Genomic DNA, 26,137 nt, shown 5'->3' on the forward strand with positions numbered 1-26,137 from the left:
CAATGCAGGGGACACAGGTTCGAGCCTTGGTCTGGGAAGATCCCACATGCCATGGAGCAACTAAGCCTGTGCGCCACAACTACTGAGCCCGTGTGCCACAACTACTGAAGCCCACGCGCCTAGAGCCCATGCTCCACAACAAGAGAAGCCACCACAATGAGAAGCCCGCACACTGCAAGGAGGAGTAGCTCCCGCTCACAACTAGAGAAAGCCCACGCACAGCAACGAAGACCCAATGCAACCAAAATTAAATAAATAAAATTTAAAAATAAATGAATAAAATAAAATGAAGCATACAAAAGCATAATCACATTTGTGTTTACAATAATAAAAGAAATAAATTTTATTATATATATATGCATATAGAATGTCTGGAGGGATACTCAGGAATCTGGTAATAGTGAAGAGTGCCTTTGGGGAGGCAGATTAGGGTCTGTCGTAGAGGAGAGATATTTTTTATTACATACTCTTCGGTACAAGTGAATTTTTTTTTTTTTTTTTTAAATTTATTTTTGGCTGCGTTGGGTCTTAGTTGTAGCATGCGGGATCTTCATTGTGGCATGTGGGATCTTTCATTGTGGCACAAGGGCTTGTTTCTAGTTCTGGAGTGGGGGCTCCAGAGCACGCAGGCTCAGTAGTTTGAGGCACATGGGCTTAGTTGCCCCACGGCACGCGGGATCTTAGTTCCCTGATCAGGGATCAAACCCGCGTCCCCTGCATTGGAAGGCGGATTCTCCACCACTGGACCACCAGGGAAGTCCCACAAGTGAATTTTTATAAACATGTTCATGTAGTATTTTTTCAATTAAAAATGAGATAAAATTTTCTTATTGACTTAGACATGGAAGAAACACTAAAAGGTTCAGAAATGTATCTGAAGTCATTCAAATATAAAAAGCATATTTTTACAAAGTATGTTTCTTCAATAACCCCCAAAGACATTTAAAAAATACTTGTCCATCTTTATGTTTAAATAAATAGTAAAAGAATTCTTTCTAAGACAAAACAACAAAAAATCAAAACAACAAAATTCCCCAACAGACAATTATGAAACCCTCAAGTAAAGGAGGAGTTGGGGATTCCCTAGCTTGTCTGAATCCTCGAATTGACACAGACAACCCAGAGAGGTACACTGCTGCATCACTCATCACAGTCAATGTCAAGTGCATGATCTACCTACCGAATCAGCTGCCAAATGGTTATTTGAATTGGTGAACTCGGACACCAGCTCATCAGCTACTTCATTATATGATGTTGTACCTTTCCGCTGAACTTTCTCACACACTTTCATTGAAAAATGTCTCAAGCCTTTTCCATTTTTATCTCCTTTTTTGCTTCGTTTGCTAAAAGAGAAAAAAAAATTATACTCCATTATACTTTAGAGATTTCCTTTACAAAACATAAAATAATGTGAGAAGACAGGAATTTGATAAATTTTTCATTGAATTAGAGATAAGGAAATGTTTTAAACTTAATTTTTGCCTTAAAAGCCTAATAAAGTGTAAAGCTAGAGTGCTTTTCTATGCCCACTCATTTATTCAATAAATATTTACTGACCAGTTACTTATTATTATGTGCCAGGTACTGTTTTGGGAGAAGATCCGTGAAAACAACAGACAAAAACTCTGCACTTGCAGAGTTTATATTCTCAATACTTATCATTTTGTATTCTATATATGCTACAGCTTTTTTTTTTTCCACCTAAAATTAAAAATACCACTATTCTCAGGTTCAGTTATCTACTCAATTTTCAATCAGAGGTCATTGGTATTAATAACGAATCTACATCTTCGGTTATCTTAGGTTAATGCCTAGGTCTAACCTTTGATAACTTAATCATTAAAATTTCAGGGGAGCAGTTTAGTTCTACTAAATCTGAGTACCAATTATATAATAGGAACTGTATTAGGGACCAGAAGTACAAAAATGATAACCAAGGCAAAATCCTTTCCCTCAATGAGTCTTGAGGCCGGAAGAGAGACAAAACAGACATATAATGACAGATAATTCTAATATAATAACATAAGTGCCAAGTCCGAGTTATTCACAATGTTCTATGGGAACTGGGAAGAGGGATATCTAGTCTAACTGGAGGAAGTCTTCCTGGAGTAAGAATCAGTGAAAACAATCAACAATATGAAAAGGAAATCCATGGAATGGGAGAAAATATTTGCAAACCCTTTATGTGGTAAGTGGTTAATATCTAAAATATCTAAGAAACATCTACAACTCAATAGCAAAACAAATAACACAATTAAAAAATAGGCAAGGGGCTTCCCTGGTGGTGCAGTGGTTGAGAGTCCGCCTGCCAATACAGGAGGACACTGGTTCGTGCCCCGGTCCGGGAGGATCCCACGTGCCGCGGAGCGGCTGGGCCCGTGAGCCATGGCCGCTGGCCCGCGTACCACAAAAAAAAAAAAAAAAAATAGGCAAAGGACATGAACAGACATTTCTCCAAAGAAAACATGCAAATGGCGAACAGGTACATGAAAAGGTGTTCAACATCACTAATCGTAAGAGAAACACAAATCAAAACCACAATGACATATGATCTCACACCTGTCGGGATGACTATTATTAAAAAAAAAGATAACAAGTGTTGGTGAGAGTGTAGAGAAATTACAATAGAACCCTTGCACATTGTTGGTGGGAATGTAAAAATGGTACAGCTGCTATGGAAAAAAAATACGGAGGTTCCTCAAAAAATTAAAAATGGAACTACCATATAATCCAGCAATCCCATTTCTGGGTATATACCCAAAAGAATTGAAATCAGGATCTCAAAGAGATATATCGGTCATGTTCATTGCAGCTTTATTCACAATAGTCAAGATATGGAAAACTCATAGATGGATGAATGGATAAAGAAAATGTGGGTGTGTGTGTATGTATACACACACACACACAGGAATATTATTCAGTCTTGAAAAAGAATAAAACCCTGCCATATGTGACAACATGGATGAACCTGGAGGACATCATGCTAAGTGAAATGAGCCAGTCACAGAAGGACAAACATTGCATGATTCCACTCACATGAGGGATCTGAAATAGTCAAACTCACAGAAGCGCAGAGTAGAATGGTGCCTGCCAGAGGCTGGAGGGAAAGGGGAAATGGGGAGTTTGCTATGCAAAGGAACCTAGACTTTATCATATTCCATCAGTATAATTATATTCGTTTATAAGTTATTTACATGTTCTACTGTGTTATGTCCATTAAGAAATAGATGCTAGGGCTTCCCTGGTGGCGCAGTGGTTGAGAGTCCGCCTGCCGATGCAGGGGACACGGGTTCGTGCCCCAGTCTGGGAAGATCCCACATGCCGCGGAGCTGCTGGGCCCGTGAGCCATGGCCGCTGAGCCTGCGCGTCCGGAGCCTGTGCTCCGCAACGGGAGAGGCCACAACAGTGAGAGGCCCGCGTACCGCAAAAAAAAAAAAAAAAAAAAAAAAGAAATAGATGCTAAATGTACTTTTCAAAAGAATAAGGACAGATGTCTACTTTCTTTTTCCCACATTCCCAATCATCTGTGTAGTACTCACTGTGGTCACAGACTACTATTGAAATACTGGGATGCCACTAAACGGTATTGAGTAGGGGAGTGGCCTGGTGAAATTATCAGTGAGGCAGAGATTCTGGCAGCAGAGTAACTTAAGAAGGGCAGAAACAGAAACAGGAAGACCTGTTGAGAGGCTACTGTAATAGCCCAGGCAAGCAGTGCTGAATTTCAGGAAACTGGTAGGACCGGATAAGAAGAGATGGATTTGCAAAAATGTTAAAGATAAAAATCAGTGGAGGACTTCCCTGGTGGCGCAGTGGTTAAGAATCTGCCTGCCAATGCAGGAGACACAGGTTCGATCCCTGGTCCGGGAAGACCCCACATGCTGCGGAGCAACTAAGCCTGTAAGCCACAACTACTGAGCCTGCACGCCAAACTACTGAAGCCCGCACGCCCTAGAGCCCGCACTCTGCAAGTACTGAGCCCGGGAGGCACAACTACTAAAGCCCGCATGCCTAGAACCCGTGCTCCACAACAAGAGAAGCCACCGCAATGAGAAGCCCATGCACCGCAACAAAGAGTAGTCCCCCACTCGCCGCAACTAGAGAAAGCCCGCGCGCAGCAACGAAGACCCAATGCAGCCAAAAAAAAAAATCAGTGGAACTAAATGATTGATCGATGTGGATTGTAAGGAAGAAGAAATAGGACAATGATCCTTAAAAGGAGGGGTCATTTACTGAGATCAAGGAGACAGGAATGAATTCATGAATTCCATTTTAAACCTTCTCATTTGCACTGTCCAGTACTCTAGGCGTAACCCACATGTGTCTACTGAACACCTGGAACGTGCCAAGTCTGAATTGGGTATGCTGTCAGTGTGAAATACACACTGCACTTCAAAGACCTTCATGAGAAATGAAGGTAAAAGAGCTCATGTATAATTTTTATAACTACATGCTGAAATATATTATTTTAGACATACTAGATTAAATAAAAGATATAAAATCAATTTCACATACTTCCATCTACTTTTTAAATTGGCTGCTGGAAAATTAAAACTTACATGTGGCTTGTATTACATTCTATCGGGCAGCAATGATGTTGAGTTTGACATGCCTACAGAACATCCAAATGGGTGTATTCAATAGACAGTTGAATATATTAGTCTACAGCTAGTGGGAGAGGTCACTTACAAACTTATCAGCACGTGTACCCATGCCAACTCTCCTTCCTACCAGTCTCAGAGAATTAGGTAACCCTCTTCCTTTTCAAATCTAACTTCCTTTTACAAGATGACAGCTTTATTGAAATACAATTTATGTACCATGAACTTCATCTTTTTAAAGTATACAATTCAGTGGTTTTCAAAAGTTGTGCAAACATCACAACAACCTAATTTCTTCATCCTAAAAGGAAACTCTGTACCCCTGAGCAGTCGTTCCTCAGCCTTCCTGCCCCCAGTACCTGGCAACCACTATTCTATTTTCTGTTTCTATGGATTTGCCTATTCTTCAATGTCAACTTTGCAAATGGAGTGCTTCTGTTTCTGTATTGTTTGCTTTCCTTGAGTTGGCCCATCCAGTTTTTTGTTTGTTTTTTCCATGTACAACCTATGACGGAAGCTGAATCTGTTCAAGACTCCAGCTCCACCTACCAGTTTGAAGGAAATACCGAGGACAGAAGAACACGTTAAACTATAGAAGAGAGATGCGATACGCAAAATCTTTAGGATTTCTCTTCAGGATATATAATGTAGTTTCTTCAACTAATAATTTGTAAGGGAAAAGAGGAGCGAAAGAGTGAGAGACATACAGAGGGGGAATCTACAGATTATAAAAGACATCAATTTATTTAAATTCTGATTCATACAGACTGTAAACACACACACCCCAGTTACGGGGGAGTCTGGGAACACAGCAATAGCAGCATAGTTCTCAAACTCTCCAAATCCCCACATAAAAACAGACGGAACGACTAGGCAGCAAAACCTAAACCCCTTGACAACATTTACAACAAAACTAGATGACAAAGTACCTTCAACAAATGCCAGAATACAAACTACCAATAGCCAAAAGGCCTACACAGTAGTGTCTGCGTGGGCAGAAAAAGAGATATTCAATGAGGCTGCATTTAACGGAACTCAGAACAGAATAAGCCCAAAATAGGCAACAAGAATTTGCTAGAAAGCACAACAGGCCAATCTGAGAGCAGCAGTTGAAATGAGAAGGAGTTTTGACCTCTCAGTACCAGCTGAGTGCAAGAAGCTGCCAACAAAGACTGAAGAGGTTGCAACACTCTAGCCCGTGTGGCTCCCACCCGTGATATTCCAGAGAAAATGAGAAATATTGGAGGTAGGCAAAGAATATACAGACAATAAGAGTATCTGAAGAAGAAAATCCAGGCAAGGGAACAGAATAAATACTAAATGCTAAGTAAGTCAAGAAAATGTTCATGAAATAAAAGGAAAGAGACTACCAGCCTGGAATGACAAATACCAAAACATTCTAGTAAAACTGCTGTATTGCAAAGAAGAAGAACTTTTTAGGTATCTAGAAAAAGAGAGTATCCTATTTTTCAACAATTTTTCAAATTGTTACATTAGAAGAAAATTAATATATTTAAGAATTTGAAAGAAAGTAGGAGGCAAGGATTTTTGTATCCAGCATCTGGCTTAGACAATCAGAATGACTAAAGAAACACTGACATAAAGGCCCTGTGTTTATGTATAGTTACCTGTAGATGTGAGACAAAATGAGGGCTAAGAGGCAGAGAGTATAGTATTTAAATAGGCAAATGCTCAAATACTGTGGGACTATTATGTATGACTATTAGAAAAATGGGAAGAGAATGGAGAGAGCATATGTAAAAAAGTTTTTTTAATGTTTTCAATAATCATGTTAATGGTCATATTAGTATTATTATTTGGGACTACTGAGCATGTACTATGGGATAAAGTCAACGAGTAATTACCATATACATTAATTCTAACATCTCATCCCCAACATCCTTAAAGATCAAGATTCTCAGAATGGAAAAAAGAGGATTGGGATGTAACGGAGGTTTAATAAGATTTGAATTGGAAATATCAATATGAACTCATGAAGTACTGTATCTTTGTGGGTGTGTATCTTAGCTCTCTCCATTTAAAAGGACTAGAAAATATGACCAACCTAGTAGCAGAGAGCATCCTTGGCCCCTAACTGGAGCTTGACATATAATTCACCCTAAAGGAAACCAGAGTTTCTTAGAGAAATGGCTGGTTCCATGTACAGGGCAAGAAATGGACAAGATGAACCTGGAACATCTTGCCACACCAGATAACAAACAAGCTATCAAAGACATCTAGGGTCATATCAAAAGGTCTTATGAGTCAAGTATTATGGAAGAGGCTCCCACAGACCTAAGATGGGACAATTTAAGTTTCAATAGTGACAACTGCATTGTATGAAACCCATCAAATACGTTTACATTCATGAGTTTATAATGATTTTTTTTTTTTTTTGCGGTACGCGGGCCTCTCACTGTTGTGGCCTCTCCCGTTGCGGAGCACAGGCTCCGGACGCGCAGGCTCAGCGGCCATGGCTCACGGGCCCAGCCGCTCCGCAGCATGTGGGATCTTCCTGGACCAGGGCACGAACCCGTGTCCCCTGCATCGGCAGGCGGACTCTCAACCACTGCGCCACCAGGGAAGCCCTATAATGATATTTTTAGGCCACATTGTGTGGCATGTGGGATCTTAGTTCCCCAATCAGGGATCGAACCTGTGCCCCCTGCATTGGGAGCACAGAGTCTTAACCACTGGACCACCAGGGAAGTCCCTATAATGATATTTTTTAAAGCGAAGACTTGTTCACCTTTGGAGGAAGACAGAAACAAACTCATCATCTTGAAAACTGGTCAGTAAAGGGAAGGGATCAAGCTTTATTCTGCTTTCCTATATAAACTGTCCCTTCAGGTAAACAAACAGTAGAAGAGGAAAAGAGTCTTTATATAAAAGCAGTGCCAGTAGTAAATGAAGTAGAAGTGACAGAATAACACTAATAGCCACACACCATGAATTAACAGATACAAGCATTAAGCATCAGTGGTGTCCACATCATAAAAAGAGAGATAATGAAACGTGATGTGCCTTTTAACGGCAGAACACACTACTACCTATATTCTAGCCAAAGGATCAAACGTCAGTCTAATAAAGCCTCTGAATCTTACTGCCAAACTACAGAGATACAGGGAACAGAAATATACTGAGATGCACGTGACTATGCAACCGGCGAAATCTAGACTGTGGGAAATTTGAAGAGGTCAAAAGGCCTAGTTCCTTCCACAACTAAAGTATAGGAAAATAATGGGACAGAGGAAAATTCTATATATAAGACAATCAATGTTTGTTTTTAGTGAGCAAGACTAAAATGTTCCAAAGGATGCACATTTAGGTGATAAAACTAATGAAACATGCAAGAAAGTGATAACTATAAAAATCAGGGTAATGGTTATTTATAGGGGAGAGAGGGGATGGGGGCATATGGAGGGGCTTCCGGGGTTCTACTTCCTCATCTGGTGATGGTTACAAGAGTGTTTGCCTTAAAGTAACTCATTAGTTATACATTTGCTTTTTGGTGATTTTCTGTATCTGTATTTTATTTGACAAAATTTTAAGAAAAGCAAACAAACAAAACATGACATTGGAAACAACTCGAAATCTGAATGCTTACTAGATATTTGATATTAAGGAATTACTGCTAATTTTCTTAGGCATAATAATGATATGTTTAAAAATGAGTCTTTTTAGAAATAAATACTGAGATATGATGAAGATGATAGGATGTCCTGGATTTGTTTTAAAATAATATAGAAGGGGTAGGGACTTCCCTGGTGGTCCAGTGGTTAAGAATCCATCTTCCAATGCAGGCGACGCGGGCTCAATCCCTGGTCAGGGAACTAAGATCCCACATGCTGTGGGGCAACTAAGCCCGTACACCACAACTAGAGAGCCTGCGTGCCACAACTACAGAGCCCACGTGCTCTGGAGCCTGCACACCACAACTAGAGAGAAACCCACGCACCGCTACGAAGAGCCCGCACACGGCAACAAAAGTTCCTGTGTGCCGCAACTAAGACCTGACACAGCCAAAAATAAAAAATAAACAAATAAAATAACATAGAAGGGGTATATACAAAACAAGATACACCATTATTGCTTAAGTTCAGAGATGGGTACATAGGAGGCTCATAATATGAATCACCTACTTCTATATTTAAAATTTTCCAAAATAAAGAGTTTTTTAAAAAAGAAGAGAAAAATAATGGTTCTAGCATATCCTCGGTTATTTACATAGATTTAGTCCTTAGGCTCAGTTTCCTCCACTCAGCCCAGCCTTCTCAGGAAGGGGTCCTTATACATCACAATACCGTATTAATACAAAGGAGAACTCAACATGTCCAATCCATAACTCCTGATCCTACCCCAGTTCTCATCTAGGTGAGTGACGGCACCATCCACCCAATCACCCAAGCCAGAAACAACAGATTCATCCTAATCTCCCTTTCTATCTAATCAATCTAATTCTGTCAAATCTAATCTAAGTCTTGTCCTAAAGAGCTCTTAAATTCAACCTCTTCTCTCTGTTCCCACTGCCCTAGTTCAGGCCCTTATAATCTCTCTCGGAATATAACTAGACATAAAAAAGAATGAAATAATGCCATTTACAGCAACATGGATGGACCAAGAGATTATCATACTAAGTGAAGTCAGAAAGAGAAAGACAAATATCATATGATATTGCTTATATGCGGAATATTTTTAAAAATGACACAAATGAACTTATTTTTACAAAACAGAAATATACTCACAGACATAGAAAACAAACTTATGGTTCCTGAAGGGGAAAGGGTGAGGGAAGGAGGATAAACTAGGAGTTTGAGGTTAAAATATACACACTACTATATATAAAATAGATAACCAACAAGAAGCTACTGTATAGCACAGGGAACTATATTCAATATCTTATAATAACCTATAAGGGAAAAGAATCTGAAAAATATATATATATATATACAGACACAAACAATATATAATTGAATCACTCTGCTGTACACCTGAAACTAATACTGTAAATCAACTGTATTTCAATAAGTTTTTTTTTTTTAAAAGGAAAAAAAAGAATATAACTAGAGCCATATAACTGTTTTCCTTTGTGCTGCGTAGAGGCAAGGGCTTTCAATCCCTCCTCCACATGGCCATCCCGGTGACCCTTCTACATAACCCTAATAACCTGGTGCTAATGGTAGTAAAGAGCATACACTCCCTGAATTTAAGTGTGTACCAGTCATTGGACTAAGTAATTTCATTTCTCAAAAGAATCCATCAATTCCTGTCTGCTACCTACATTTCCCCACACAACCCACTCTATGCTGATCTGTCCTTAGAGTTTAGTGTATTTAGACATAAATGGCTAGTCACACCTAAATTTACGTAATTAGTGCAAGTTAGGTAACAAAATACTTAAGAATTGCTAGAGACAGGAGTTATTTTGAAAGAAATATGTTGTGTGTGGGATTTTACATTTATGTTAAGAATTGGACAATGGCTTAAAGTAAATAAAATCCTTAACTCAGTGTTTACATACTTTTTAAAAGCCAGGGATGAAGCAGGGTTGTTGTTTTTCATATAATTCTAGGTCTTTTTTAAAAAGAGAGTAATAAGACAATCATCCAGTGTTTTGGGGGGATCACTTGACTAATTTGCCCTCTGCAGTCATACCTGGATAATATTTAAAGGAAGAAACTAGATAGGAATAACTAGATTTTTAACAACTATTAAATGCTTATGAACATATTCTCGAAACACAGATATAAGACTACAGTATGAGTTTTATACTGTTAGTTCAGTGTATGAATTGATAGACTTGAAGAAAGCTGTGGCTAAGTATCAACACTGGTAAACTATTTATTAACTATATATTTTCAGCAGTTTACTTCATTTAACTCTGATCCCACAGTTTTCCTTGATCTGAAAAATACAGACGTAAATACCCATATTGCTGTGAGGATTAAATCATACATCACATATGAAACTGGTCCAGGAAGATCCCACATGCCGTAGAGCAACTAAGCCCGTGCACCACAACTACTGAGCCTGCGCTCTAGAGCCCGCGAGCCACAACTACTGGAGCCCGCGCGCCTAGAGCCCGTGCTCCGCAACAAGAGAAGCCACCTCAATGAGAAGCCTGCGCACTGCAACGAAGAGTAGCCCCCACTAGCCGCAACTAGAGAAAGCCCACACGCAGCAACGAAGACCCAATGCAGCCAAAAATAAATAAATTAGTTAATTAACTTTTTTAAAAAAAGAAATTAAGCCTGATCTTTGGAAGGCTGGTGGAGCAGCATGCCAAAACCCAATCAATGTCTACATTAAAATTCAACAGCATTTAGAAGAGCTAATACCTGCAGTACACAGATAGGAGATTTGGTCCTGCAACCAATTCTATAAACCACTTCTTTAAAAGTTAAGTGAACAACACCTCTAGTAAAAGAACATTAAAAGGTAAAAGGCTATATAAAGAACTCAACAACAACAAAAACAACTCAACTCAAAAATGGACAAAGGACTTGAAAAGATGTTTCTTCCAAGAAGATATACAAACGGCCAGTAAGTACATAAAAAGATGCTCAACATCGCTAATCATTAGGGAAATGCAAATCAAAACCACAATGAGACACCACTCACACACGTTAGGATGGCTATTATTAAAAACAACAACAACAAAAAAAAACAGTCAAGTGTTGGGAAGATGTGGAAAAATTGGAGCCTTCGTGCACTGCTGGTGGGAACGTAAAACGGTGCAGCCATTGTAGAAAATACTACGGTAGTTCCACAAAAAACTGAGCATGTAATTACCATATGATCCAGCAATTCCACTTTAGGGTATATACCCAAAGAAATTTAAAGTAGGGTCTCAAACAGATGTTTGTATACCCACATTCATACCAGCAATATTCACAACAGCCAAAAGGTGAAAACAACCCAAATATCTATCAATAGATGAATGAATAAACAGAATGTGGTAAATGCACATAACAGATGCTTCAATTTTTAAAAAAATGAAATTCTGATACAACATGAATGAACCTTGAAGACATGATAAGTGAAATAAGCCAGACACAAAAGGGTAAATATTGTATGATTCCTCTTATATGAGGTACCTAAAATAGTCAAATTTATAGAGACAGAAAGTAAAACTATGGTTACCGCAGACTGGAAGAGGAGAAAGTGGGGAGTTATTGCTTCATCAGTAAGGAGGGGCAGTATGGGATGGTGAAAAAGTTCTGCAGATGGATAGCGGCAACAGATGCACAATAAGTTCTTATTTATTTTCTCAGTGGTTTTTTTTGCTTTTGAACTTATTTATGTTTTGTTGTCTTTTGTGCTTAAGTGTTGATGGCTTCATGAGCCTGAATATCTATAAAATAAGATGTTGTGGTTTTAGCATTTCATCATTATTTTGAAAAGAGCCAAACTCAGTATACAAGGGATCATGCTTCTGAGCAAAACAAACTTTATTGTTCTTCATTCTCTGAACTATTTCCATTGTCACATCTGGCTTACTACTACTGTCACCACATTCAGAAAAGATGTGCCTTTTCTTGACAAAAATAGTTCTGGAATGCTTGTTTCCCCACCACAAAATGAGGGTTAAAACCAAAGTAACTCAGGACTTCCCTATCGGTCTAGTGGTTAAGATTCCGTGCTTCCACTGCAGGGGACGCAGGTTCAATCCCTGGTGGGGGAAGTTCCACGTGCTGTGCAGTGCGGCCAAAAAAACCCAAAGTTAATTTAGCTTCGTTAAACTTAAAAAAACTTAAAGTTAAACTTTTCTAATTTAGCTAATAATTTAAAATGATAAATTTAAAACCAGGCTTATTTAAAAAATTTAAATGGTTGAAAAATGTTATAAAAATAAATGTCTACATTTTCACGTATCTTCTATATGCTTTTGGGTTACATTAGACAAATTAACCTTATAATGTCACATGCGACAAAAATTAACTCAAGATGGATCAAAGATCTAAATGTAAGAGCAAAACCATAAAACTCTTAGAGGAAAATATAGGCGTTAAGTCTTTGTGATCTTGGATTTGACAATTTTTTTTTTTAAAATAAGATAGGATACCAAAAGCATAAGTAACACAAGAAGAAAAAAAACCCCAACAGATAAACATTATCAAAATTTAAAGCTTCTGTGCTTCAAGTAGGTGAAAAAACAATCCATAGAATAGGAGAATTTTTTTGCAAATCATGTATCAGATAAGGGTCTTGTATCTATAATCCATAAAGAATTCTTACAACTCAATAGAAAAAACAACAACAACAACAACCCAAAAGATCGGAATAGAGTTTTTCAAGGAACATATTTAGACTTCCTTTCAGCAAGAATGGCATCTTCCAGTAATTCACCAAAATGATCAACACAAAGGGATGGAGAAGTACCCGCTATATGTTCTCTAGGCCTTTTAGAAAACATGGAGTTGTTCCTTTGACTACAAATATGCCAATCTACAAGAAAGATGATATTGTAGACGTCAAGGGAATGGGCACTGTTCAAAAAGGAACACCCCATAAATGCTACCAGAAGAGTCCACAATGTCACCCAGCTGCTGTTGGCACTGTTGTAAACAAACGAGTTAAGGGCAAGAGTCCTGCAAAGAGATTATGAAGCAAATTAAGCACTCTAAGAGCTAAGATAGCTTCCTGAAACGTGTGAAGGAAAATGATCAGAAAAAGAAAAAAGCCAAAGAGAAAGGTACTTGGGTTCAACTGAAGCACCAGCCTGCTCCACCTAGAGATGCACACTTTGTGAGAACCAATGGAAAGGAGTCTGAGCTGCCAGAACCCAGTCCCTATGAATTCATGGCATGATCAAAAACAAAAACAAAAACAAAAAAAACACAGAAGACCTCCAAACTGTAAAAATGTTTCTCTTAATTGAGTAGAAGTGTGTCTCCCCTTCCCCAAAGAAATATTTAAAGCAAATTTCAATTGTGTCCTAATTCAGTGGGTCATTACTATTCAAATTTAGTGTTTTTTTCTTCCTGGAAGATGTGAGGTGGTTTATTGTACAATATATTTCATTGGTTAGAAACTGCCAGAAATTATTTATAAGATATTTATACTAGGAAAATAAAAAAAAAAGACTTGGGACAGCTGCATGTAAATCAATAAAGTTAGAACACACCTTCACATCATGCACAAAAGAAATTCAAACTGGCTTAAAGACTTAAACATAAGACATGACACCATAAAACTCCTAGAAGAGCGCATAGGCAAAACATGCTCTGACATAAATCATACTCTGACATAAATCATACCAATGTTTCCTTAGGTCAGTCTCCCAAGGCAATAGAAATAAAAACAAAATAAACAAATGGGATCTGATCAAACTTAGAAGGTTTTGCACAGCAAAGGAAACCACACACACAGAAAAACAAAACCAAAAAGACAACCTACAGACTGGGAGAAAATATTTGCAAATGATGCAACAGACAAGGGATTAACTTCCAAAATAATACAAACAGCTCATACAACTCAACAACAAAAAAACAAACAACCCAATCAAAAAATGGGCATAAGATCTTAATAGACATTTCTCCAAAGAAGACATACAGATGGCCAGTAGCCCCAAGAAAAGATGTTCAACAACACTAATTATTAGAGAAATGCAAATCAAAACAATAATAAGGTACCCACCTCACACCAGTCAGAATGGCCATCACTGGGACTTCCCTGGTGGTCCAGTAGTAAAGAATCTGCCTTATAATGCAGGGCAAGCAGGTCCGATCCCTGGTCAGGGAACTAAGATCCCACATGCCACGGGGCAACTAAGCCCGTGTGCCACAACTACAGAGCCCACGCACCCTGGAACCTGCACGCCACAACTAGAGAAGAGAAAACTACAACTAGAGAGAAGTCTGCGCGCCAAAACGAAGAGCCCGCGCACCAAAACGAATGATCCCGCATGCCTCAGTGAAGATCCCATGTGCCACAACTAAGACCCAACACAGCCAAAAATAAATAAATTAAATAATAAATAAATAAGTAAATCTTTAAAAAAGTAGGGCCATCATTAAAAAGTCTACAAATAGCGAATGCCAGAGAGGGTGTGGAGAAAAGAAAACCCTCATGCACTGTTGGTGGGAATGTAAGCTGGCGCAGCCACTATGGAGAACAGTACGGAGGTTCCTCAGAAAACTAAAAATAGAATTACCATATGATCCAGCAATCCCACTCCTGGGCATATACCCAGACAAAACTATAATTCAAAAAGATACATGCACCCCTATGTTCACAGCAGCACTATTCACAATAGCCAAAACGTGGAAACAACCTAAATGTCCATCGACAGAGGAATGGATAAAGATGTGGTACATATATACAATGGAATACTACTCAGCCACAAAAAAGAATGAAATAATGCCACTTAGAGCAACATGGATGTAACTAGAGATTATCATACTAAGTGAAGCAAATCAGAAAGACAAAGACAGATACCACATGGTATCACTTGTATGTGGAATCTAAAATATGGCACAAATGAATCTATGTACAAAACAGAAACAGACTCACAGATATAGAGAACAGAGTTGCCAAGGGGGAGGGGGTGGGAGAGGGACGGAGTGGGAGTTTGGGATTAGCAGATGTAAACTATTATATACAGGATGGATAAACAACAAGGTCCTACTGTATAGCACAGGGAACTATATTCAATATGCTGTGATAAACCATAATGGAAAAGAATGTAAAAAAAAGAATGTCTATACGTGTATAACTGAGTCACTCTGCTGTACAGCAGAGATCAGCACAACACTGTAAATCAGCTATACTTCAATAAAAAGAAAACAAGATATGAAAAGATGCTCAACATCATTAACCATTAGGGAAATGCAAATCAAAACCAAAATAAGGGGCTTCCCTGGTGGCGCAGTGGTTGAGAGTCCGCCTGCCGATGCAGGGGACCCGGGTTCGTGCCCCGGTCCGGGAAGATCCCACATGCCGCGGAGTGGCTGGGCCCGTGAGCCATGGCTACTGAGACTGCGTGTCCAAAGCCTGTGCTCCGCAACCGGAGAGGCCACACAGTGAGAGGCCCGTGTACCACACACAAAAAAAATGAGATACCATTTCACATCTACAAATATGGCTATAAAAAAAAGAGAATAAGTATTGCCAAGGATGTGGACAAACTGGAACCTTTTGCTGGTGGGAATGTAAAATGGTACAGCCACTCTAGAAACTGTCTGTTAGCACCTCCACTCCTAAGTATATAATCCAAGAGAAATGAGAACTTATATCCATGTAAAAACTTGTTCACAAATGTTCATAGCAGTAGTTATAATAGCCAAAAAGTAAAAACAACTCAAATGTCCATCATCAATGAACAAATGTAGACAAAATGTGGTATATCCATACAATGTTATATAATTGGGCAATAAAAAGGAATGAAGTACTAATATATGCCACAACATGTAATTTTTATGTGTGTGGAGACAGGATGGCAGGGACAGTGGATCTGGAGGGTTGAGAAGGTTCCACTGGCCCAGGTGCTCCTTGGAGAGTTTTCATTTCATTGCCCTCAGCGCCTCCCCTGCCAATTCCTTCTTGCTTTTTAATACCTGCCAACTCTGAGCCTGGGGCCTCTCCATGTCAGTGCAGGCAAGAGCAGCTTCCAAATCTGACTTCTCCCATGCGTATTTTGGGATGTGGATTTCTCTACTTTCACTTGTCATCATTATAATCACACCAGCTTTCACCTTCAAGTCCTTGGAAAATCTACATCTCTATCATGTTTTACGGCAATTTAAGAGATTTATTATTTTTTTACACAAAAAATTTTATTACGATCTTAGGGGCTGGGGATTAAAAATGGGTGTTCAGCCCATCATCTCAAACTGGAAGCTCCCTATCTAAATCTTTTTGTTTTGTTGTGTTTTTTTTTGGCGGTACGCGGGCCTCTCACTATTGTGGCCTCTACCGTTGCGGAGCACAGGCTCCAGACGCGCAGGCTCAGCGGCCATGGCTCACGGGCCCAGCCACTCCACGGCATGTGGGATCTTCCCGGACCGGGGCACGAACCCATGTCCCCTGCATCAGCAGGCGGACTCTCAACCCCTGCGCCACCAGGGAAGCCCTCTAAACCTTAAAATAAGTAGAGTTTACACATTTTCCTAAAACCTGAGCTCTCTGAAACACCAAGACCCTCTTTCCAAATAACACCAAAATTTGGCCACAGGATGTACACACTATCATCTCTATTAGTCCCTAAATCAAAAAAAAAAAAGAACCAGTAGGAAGACTTTGGCCACAGGATGTACACACTATCATCTCTATTGGTCCCTAAATCAAAAAAAAAAAAGACCAGTAGGAAGCATTCCTTGCCAAATAAAACCAAATTGAAATTTTTTTTTAATATTTAAGAAAATAAAACTACTAATACAGCACAGTTTGAAAAGCATGCTGTATTTTATTTCATTTGAAGTATTCATAATTTCATATTCATAAGAAGTATTTAAAAGAATTACTCCCAAGGGATAAAAAGTATTTATTTTTCCAGGCACTTAACTAGAATCCACAATCGCTGTCTTTTTATATTTTCCCATAATAATTTATATTTATTTACAAAAGTAATATAAAACTCAAATTTGTAGTATAACAGTATACCTCCAGGTATAAGTTATAATAAATGTATTCCATTTACATAAGAAATTATATAAAATATACAATAAAAACCTCATTTCCCATTCAAATAAGTTAACTAGAATGTTTAAATCAGCAAAATAATTTAGTAATTTAGTAAAATAATTTAGGAAAAAACCCCCAAACCCCACTTTCCTGTACATATGTATTCATTGTGTGTGTGTTGGGGGGGATTGTTGAATGGGAAATAAATGGTGATCACTTACAGATCTTCACTGTCTCCCCACCCTGGGTTATGTCATCCAGGCCTGTGACGAATTACAAGCTGATGATACTACTTATACACTAGTGATATGATCACTTAGATAACTAATAAACTTATCAAACTTCATATGTCCAAAACAAGACTCAATTCCTCCCCAAACCTACTCCTAACTACAGTAAGTCTAAATGGCATCAATATTCACCCAGCTCTCACTGCAAAAAAACAGGAGCCATCTTTTATTTCTCTCTTCCCTTCATCCAATCTATCAATTTGTCTATTTCCAAAATTTATCCATTTTTTTCTTCCATCTCCACTGCCAGGCCAGTGCGCCCTGCAACAGCCTTCTAACTGATTTCCCTGCTTCTGTTCTTGTCTTCTCAGAGTCCATTTCCCCCTCAGCAGTCAGTGCAAATTAGATCATGTCACTTCCCTACTTAAAACCCTGTTTAGAATAAAAACCAGATTCTCTACCATGACCTACAAGGCTTTTCGTGTTCTGACTCTTGCCTGCCTCTCCATCCTCATCCCACATCACTCTTTGACTTTCTCACTCTCTCCAAGCCACTGTGCTTCCCCAAATACAACAACCTCGCTCCTCACGTAGAAGCTCTGCATTTGCCATTCCTTCTGCCTAGAACCCCTGACTCCCTGAGGGTATTTACATGCCTGTCTTCCTTGCATTCAAATGTCACCCCCTTAGAAAGGCCTTTCTAAGGTAGCCACCATCCTTCCAATACTCTACAAATTTGTCCTTCTTAAGTTTTCTACATACCACCTATCACAATCTAAAATTATCTTATTTTGTTTATTGCTCCCCCATCCCAAATATAAGCTCTTTAACGGGCAGAGACTTATCTATCTTGTTTAATATTCTTGCCAATGCCTAGAACATACCAACATTTATCACATCAAAATATTTGTTGGCGCAGTGGTTAAGAATCTGCCTGCCAATGCCGGGGACACAGGTTCGAGCTCTGGTCCGGGAAGATTCCACATGCCGCGGAGCAAGTAAGCCCGTGCGCCACAACTACTCAGCCTGTGCTCTAGAGCCCGCGAGCCACTACTACTGAGCCCGTGTGCCACAACTACTGAAGCCTGCATGCCTAGAGCCCATGCTCTGCAACAAGCGAAGCCATCATAATGAGAAGCCTGCACACCGCAACAAAGAGTAGCCCCCGCTAGCCACAACTAGAGAAAGCCCGCACGTGGCAACAGAGACCCAACACAGCCAAAACTAACTAAATAAATAAATGTAAAAACAATTGTTGAACAAACAACTTCATAAACATCACTGAAGCAGTACAGATATTATATTGATTTTTATTAGCTTATTATAGTTTATATCAGTTATTAGTTTATTCTAAATAAAAGGGTTTTAACTGTATTCCAACAGAATTTTTTAAAAAAGGTCTTAAGATTACATGAGCACAAAGGAACAGTGAAACACCACTGTGCTAAATCCCAGTCATTTAAGACAGGAATACAGTAAAACATATGCAGGCTATTGCCATTGCCCATCACACATCCAGGACCTTCTTTCCACCCAAGAGATCCCAAATAGGTCCCCCTTCCCTATTTGGAAGAGATGCATTTAGAAGACACCACCATATTCTGTCCAAAGGGAGAAAGAGAAAGTGAGCAAACATCTTTCAGGATCAAAACCCCCGGCAAGACCAGAAAGGGGGCTTTCGCAGCTCCTTCCACAAGCTCTTTGCAAACAAGTCCAGTGGATCAGAACACAGGGGAAAAAAACCAATGAGAATACATCAATGGATCTTTAACCAACAAAAAATTTCTTCAGAAACTGACTTGCTCTCGCAAATGAACCTGACGAAGGAATAGCTGTGCAAAACATACTTAAGGTTGTACTGTCAAGTGTAAGATGAGGATAAAACGGTGGTATTTATCTGTGTGGGACTATGTGTGTGTGTGTTTTATCTCTCTCTCTCTCTCTCTTTCACTCTCTCTCTCTCCATATCCCTGAGGAACAGTAATAAAAATAATTACATATGATACTAAATCAACATATAAGACATTAAAGAGATGAAGAAGATTACTTTGGGTTGAGAGCTGGTTTTTTGAAGCTCAGCACTTGGGAAAAGGGAACAGAAGACTTTTCTCAGCATTACAGAAAAACACATAAATTTGGAGGAAAATAACATTTGTAAGGTCAACAACAACAAAAGAAAACCACACGTAGTAATTTTTGTGGCTTGATTAGGGAGAGGGAATGGGATTCATTATAGAAAAGTTATATTAAAGAATAAAAAGAGAATAATAAAAAGCACTAGGAAAAAAGGCCACTGAACCAAATGCAGAAAGGGAAAGTCGAATCAGTGGCTATACCAATGAGTTTAATCTGGTGCTTTTATATGTGCTCTTTAGAGTTTTCTCTCTTATAAAGAATAAAAAGAACCTTGATTTTTATATTATTTGCAATACATAGGTGCCACCAATCATAACTAATGAATAGTTCCATTTTAAGGCCTTAAATAGTGCTAAATATATGGTTAAAAAAACTTGTGCTGGGCTTCCCTGGTGGTGCAGTGGTTGAGAGTCTGCCTGCCGATGCAGGGGACACAGGTTCGTGCCCCGGTCCGGGAAGATCCCACATGCCGCGGAGCGGCTGGGCCCGTGAGCCATGGCCGCTGAGCCTGCGCGTCCTGAGCCTGTGCTCCGCAACGGGAGAGGCCACAGCAGTGAGAGGCCCGCGTACCGCAAAAAAAAAAAGTGTGCTGCTGCCCTTTCCAAGGATATACATGAAGAAAAACCAGTATGAGCCAGAATTTCCATTAGAGAGAAAAGACCATCTCGCCATATATGTCTATATGATATAGCAGTTCCTCAGACATGATTTTATCTGTTCAAAACAGTTAAGATGTGAGAAGTAAACTACAAAGGCCACCAAGGAACTAAAGCAGAGCTAGTGTCAATGTAAGAAAACACACATTCTTTTATACAGCCCCAAGGTCCTCATTCAGAACCTATTCCCTTTTATTTTAGACTGATTTCTAACACATCTGGCCAAGTAGTTTCTCAGTGCACAGCAAATCAGAGAAAGCAACTAGAAACTGGAGAAACAGAAAACTATTGTATTGAAAGCAGACGACCTAACAGGAGAAAAGAGATGAAAACACAATTGACAAAAGCAATTCCAAAATCTCAGAATCAAAAGTAAATTTTAAAAAGCATTGATGACAAGGTTTTATCTAAAACAGTAACTATCTTACAGAACTCAACAGCCTCTGAGATTACGTGTCTTGTTTTAACATAGTGCGACATTAATACGATATTCAGTAGAGTGGCTTTTGTGGAACACTGAACTTAAGTTCAAATAACGACCCTAAAGTGATAGTTTTCAATCCTGGAGTGTCGGACTTAGTAGGCAATTGCAGTTTATTCAACAGACCACAGGTGATTCTGATGTACACCAAGATCTGAGAACCACCGTCCTAATAGTCTAAGGAAAGGTTATATTACACTGGATGTCTTACTTAAGAAAGAAGTGAGATGTAACGTACAACATGATAGAGTAACGCTGATGCATGTTATATATGAAAGGTATTAAGGGTAAATCCTAAGAGTTCTCATCACGGGAAAAACATTTTTATTTTTTATTTCTTTAATTTTATACCTATTTGAGATGGTAGATGTTCACTACACTTACTGTGATAGTCGCTTCATGATGTATGTAAATCAAGTCATTATGCTGTATACCTTAAACTTACACAGTGCTGTGTGTCAATTATATCTCAATAAGGCTGGAAGGAAAAAAAATGAAGTGGGAATTTACTATGACCTTTAAATGTGTTCAATGAAACTTGTTTTTAAAAAGTTTGTGTATTTGGGGGTAATGGGGAGTATTCACTTTGGCAAAACACTTCAACTCCCAAAAGGAGGGAGGGGGCTAAATGGCATACTGCCAACAGACAGTCTACTCACAGAATAGTATCTTTTGAAACCGCACAAATCCAATAAATTTATGTAATGATGAATGAAGGAGAATACTCAGTGTGGAATGAAATAATGGTAGAAACTCAACAAAGTTAAAGTTATATGAAGAAAAACATCTCATTAGAGTCTGGGTACCAAACCCCTCTCTATGCAGTAGCATCTCCTAAACAAAATAGTTAAACTTATACTCACCTTTCTGAAAAATCAGAGTCTATAAATTCTCTAGCCCGTTTTCTATCACTGAAAAGAAAAAAAGATACCATAAAAAGAACACGCATAAAGAACTTTATTTCATGAATAGTTTATTGTAACTTGTCTAATTCCACATGGAAAATATCCAAACACAAAAGTAACAAATATAAAAGATATGTACATGAAATAAAAACTTAAATTTTATCACTGGACAAAGAAATTGCAACATGATAGCCATAGTCTGAAATGAACTCAATGAATCTTTAGGGAGGAAAATACTGCAGATTTATGGAGGAGAAGGCATAGAAAAGTTTTATTTGCTCTGGGAGAAATGACTATAAAAACATTAGATAATCAGACTACCCCCAGCATAAAGCACAGCTGGTGCTGAAAACAGCCAAACTCTGGTCATCTCCAAAGTAGGCCAACACTACTGGCACAGGCTTGGCTTTCATTAAATTATCTCTCAAGGCTATGAAAAAATCCAAGATTTTTAGATCTTAGATCTACATGAGAAATGTTGTTAACGACTGAATAAAGGCAAAGGAATTACAGGTGACTCTGTCACTTCATCTTATTTGATAATGGAAAAGACATTATGTATACACATGAAACTCTTCTGTCTCCGTCTGTGTGTATGGCTTAAAGCACTTTGCCAGGATTGTTATTTCGTTCATTTCCTTAATATCCTTGAAGCAAGGAGATTCTTACTCAACCAAGATTTACTGTCTTTTTGCTAGAACTCACAATTGTAAGTCAATGATAGAACCACCAGTGTGGCATGCCACCTTGGAAATAACTTCTAAAGTGACAAACTAAAACCGAATCATTTATTTTACTACTTCTTTTCTGTTATGGAAGGATGAGATGCTAAAATGATAAGGAGTGGAGAAAGGTTGAATGAAGGTATTTTACAGGTAACGAAACATAGAGATTTGATACTAAAAGTGGCAAATGAGTAACAAAGAAGGGATACTGATTTAATTGCCCAGTGTTTAAAGGAACGAAGATAAAACTCAATGAAAGTTTTAATATCTTTGGGCTCTTTTTCCTAGTTCCTTTTCTGGTTTTAAAGGAAATAAACATGCTGGTTTTAAGGGGAAATTCTGAGTACACACACACGTATATATAAAACTCCTTTCTAATGTTTGTCAAAACAATATAAAATGCAGTTTTTACATCTCCAAAGTGGCTAAATGTCACAATCGTAAAAAGTAGTCTTCTTTCAGAGTTGAAGAAAGAAGATTCAGTTACAAGTTATTGTTCTATTTTTCTGTTTAATAATGGTTGCTCCAGGGATTTCCTTGGTGGTCCAGTGGTTAGGTCTCCACGCTTCCACTGCAGGGGGCACAGGTTCAATCCCTGGTTGGGGAAGTAAGATCCTGCATGCTGTGGTGGTGCAGCCTAATTAATTAATTAATTAATTAAAATAAAATTTTAAAAAATGGTTGCTCCAGAGCTGATTTATATCTAGGATATAAAGTGAAATAAAATAGGTGAGGGCTTCCCTGGTGACTCAAGTGGTTGAGAGTCCACCTGCCAATGCAGGGGACACGGGTTTGTGCCCCGGTCCGGGAAGATCCCGCATGCCACAGAGCGGCTGGGCCCATGAGCCATCGCCGCTGAGCCTGCATTTCCGGAGCCTGTGCTCCACAATGGGAGAGGCCACAACAGTGAGAGGCCCGCATACCACAAAAAAATAAATAAATAAATAAATAAATAAAATAAAATAAAATAGGTGATTTTAAAGGAAACATATGAGTTTTTAAGAACATAAAACAAGAACAGAAGACAAGATAGTGAGAAAAAAAGATCAGAACTTAAAAAAAAAAAAAAGGTTTTTAAAAATGGTAATTTGCAGTACCACTCTTACCCAGGGACCCAGCCAGTAGCTTCTGCTATGTGTGTCTGAGTAACCATTGCTGGTGCAGGGGTATATGGACTCCCAATCAGAACACTTCCTGAACTGGTTAGTCTCTGTGGTGTACTTATAATCTGTAAAGTCAGGACAAAGAAAAAAATATTCTTAGTTATTAAGGAAAACCTACAGGCAGAAAATAATGCTGAATGCTAACCTATACACAAGGAGTAGACCTTACTGTCTAAAATGTACTTAATATCAATCATCTAAATATAAGCAATACCTCTGATACATTTATATTCTACAATCTTAAAGCACAAGGATCCTGAATACTGATATGAAGTCAATGTAGATTTCAGCAAGTGAACAGCAATTGGGAGGGATTAAGTTGGCAACTGACGACATTTTAAAAATCAGAAAAATGAGAAGCTTTCTTTGAAATTATGGAAACTAATCTCAGTTGAACTCTATTTACTAGAACTGGGGTAACAGCAAATTAATTCTTCACAGTCCGAAACATATACAAAGACATAATACAATTTGGATTCTTATACAGATACAATTTTACCTGTTTTTTTAAGAGCATTTCCTCATGTCATTAAATATTCTTCAAAGACATTTTAAAGACCATAAAACACTCTGTCATGTGGATTAATTATCTCCTATTATTAGATTTTTATGAATATTCAAATATTATAAATAATGCTGTGATAAACATTTCTATAAAATGATACTGGCTTTAATTTCTATTTCCTACAGATAGACTCCAGAAAGGGAATTAATGGAACTAAGGATATGGACTTTTTTTTTAAAAATTTATTGGGCTTCCCTGGTGGCGCGGTGGTTGGGAGTCCGCCTGCCGATGCAGAGGACGTGGGTTCGTGCCCCGGTCTGGGGGGATCCCACATGCCGCGGAGCGGCTGGGCCCGTGAGCCATGGCCGCTGGGCCTGCGCGTCGGGAGCCTGTGCTCCGCAACGGGAGAGGCCACAGCAGTGAGAGGCCTGCGTAACACACACACACACAAAAAAAAAAAATTTATTTATTTTGGGGACTTCCCTGGTGGCGCAGTGGTTAAGAATCTGCCTGCCAATGCAGGGGACATGGGTTCGAGCCCTAGTCCGGGAAGATCCCACATACCACGGAGCAACTAAGCCCGTGTGCCACAGCTACTGAGCCTGCGCTCTAGAGCCCGTGCTCCACAACAAGAGAAGCCATGGCAATGAGAAGCACGCACACTGCAACGAAGAGTAGCCCCAGCTCACCGCAACTAGAGAAAGCCCGTGCGTAGCAATGAAGACCCAACACAACCAAAAATAAATATTTATTTTATTGTTTTCATATATTTTTTGTTTTCTATTTTATTGATTTTCACTTTTTATTATTTGTTTATTTGGGGTTTAATTTGCTCTTTTTTAAAAATTAATTTATTTTTGGCTGCGTTGGGTCTTCATTGCTGCACACAGGCTTTCTCTAGTCGCAGTGAGCGGGGGCTACTCTTCCTTGCTGTGCACAGGCTTCTCTTGTTGTGGAGCACGGGCTCTAGGCGCACGGGCTTCAGTAGTTGTGGTGCGCAGGCTCTGGAGCGCAGGCTCAGTAGTCGTGGTGCACGGGCTTAGCTGCTCCATGGCATGTGGGATTGTCCCGGACCAGGGATCGAACCTGTGTCCCCTGCATTGGCAGGCAGATTCTTGACCACTGCACCACCAGGGAAGTCCAAAGATGTGGACTTGTAAAAAACGTTTCTTGATCTGTGTTGCCAAATTGCTTTCCAGGTCTTACAGTTTTCATTGGTGAAAAAAATTTGGTACCCTAAGTATTTTCATAAATAAATAAATAAATAAATAAATAGAATAAAGGCATGCTCCAGAGAATGGGGGTATTAATGGGGCTAGGGAGATGTTACTACATACAAATGCTTAGGAAATGCTTTTAATATGTTAATTCTATAGTTCAAAGAAAACAAAACACAACAAATACTGACAGACGTCTGGGGAGTTCTGATTCTCATAATATGCCAAGGATTATTAAAGAGGGCATTCAGAAGTCTGCCTCGTGAGAAAATATGAACACTAGACAAGGTGTTTGTACCTCCTAGCCCTGTACATATTCCATACCACCTCCTCACTTCCATTTCAATGCACGATCTTTAAAGGTAGAGAGTGTCTGCGGAGCCTACCATAGTGCTAGGGGACTCTCATAGGAAAGAATCAATAAGTATTTATTGAACTGAGACAGAAGGCCCAGCTTTTAAAATGATGGAAAAGAGTAGCTTCTTTGTTCATTGATATGCTAGAAAGGATTATATAAAATCCTGTAAGAAAAGGGCATAGTTCTCACCAATCACCGCACCACACACTCAGACGTTCTCTATCATGCTTACCCTGAGTGTGAGAGCTTGAGAGGGAAATTTTGAGCGTTTGATCAGTCTCTGGTCTACTCTATTCCTAGAACAGGAGTCTCCAGAAAAGCAACTTATCTAAGCATTCTGATTTACCCGTGAAACAGACTGCATTACTTGTGCAGTATTATTACTAAGGAGTTTTTTATTTATCTGTTATTAGGACCCTACAGGCTTGGTTTTACCTGATTTAAAGGGCTTTGTAGGAAAAAAAGAAGACGAAGAAAGGAGGAAGGGGGCTTCCCTGGTGGCGCAGTGGTTGAGAGTCCGCCTGCCGATGCGGGGG

The 26,137-nt window shown here is 39.0% G+C and overlaps 1 protein-coding gene and 1 pseudogene across 11 annotated transcripts in view; one reads left to right on the top strand and one right to left on the bottom strand.

The window, feature by feature from the left end:
- The window catches only part of TFDP2 (transcription factor Dp-2), a 157,366-nt gene that overhangs the window by 21,723 nt on the left and 109,506 nt on the right, over positions 1-26,137 (bottom strand). For all 11 annotated transcript variants that reach the window (XM_024769150.1, XM_024769154.1, XM_024769149.1 and 8 more), the window contains 3 exons: positions 23,465-23,586; positions 21,592-21,639; positions 1,181-1,343 (listed from right to left, as the gene is read on the bottom strand). In XM_024769150.1, coding sequence (XP_024624918.1) covers positions 1,181-1,343; positions 21,592-21,639; positions 23,465-23,586 — 333 coding nt within the window. The remainder of the gene's footprint in view (positions 1-1,180; positions 1,344-21,591; positions 21,640-23,464; positions 23,587-26,137) is intronic.
- LOC112415944 (60S ribosomal protein L21 pseudogene) lies at positions 12,952-13,412 on the top strand (annotated as a pseudogene).

Source organism: Neophocaena asiaeorientalis, unplaced genomic scaffold, assembly GCF_003031525.2.
Source record: "Neophocaena asiaeorientalis asiaeorientalis breed wild unplaced genomic scaffold, Neophocaena_asiaeorientalis_V1.1 scaffold118, whole genome shotgun sequence".
Taxonomy (NCBI): domain Eukaryota; kingdom Metazoa; phylum Chordata; class Mammalia; order Artiodactyla; family Phocoenidae; genus Neophocaena; species Neophocaena asiaeorientalis.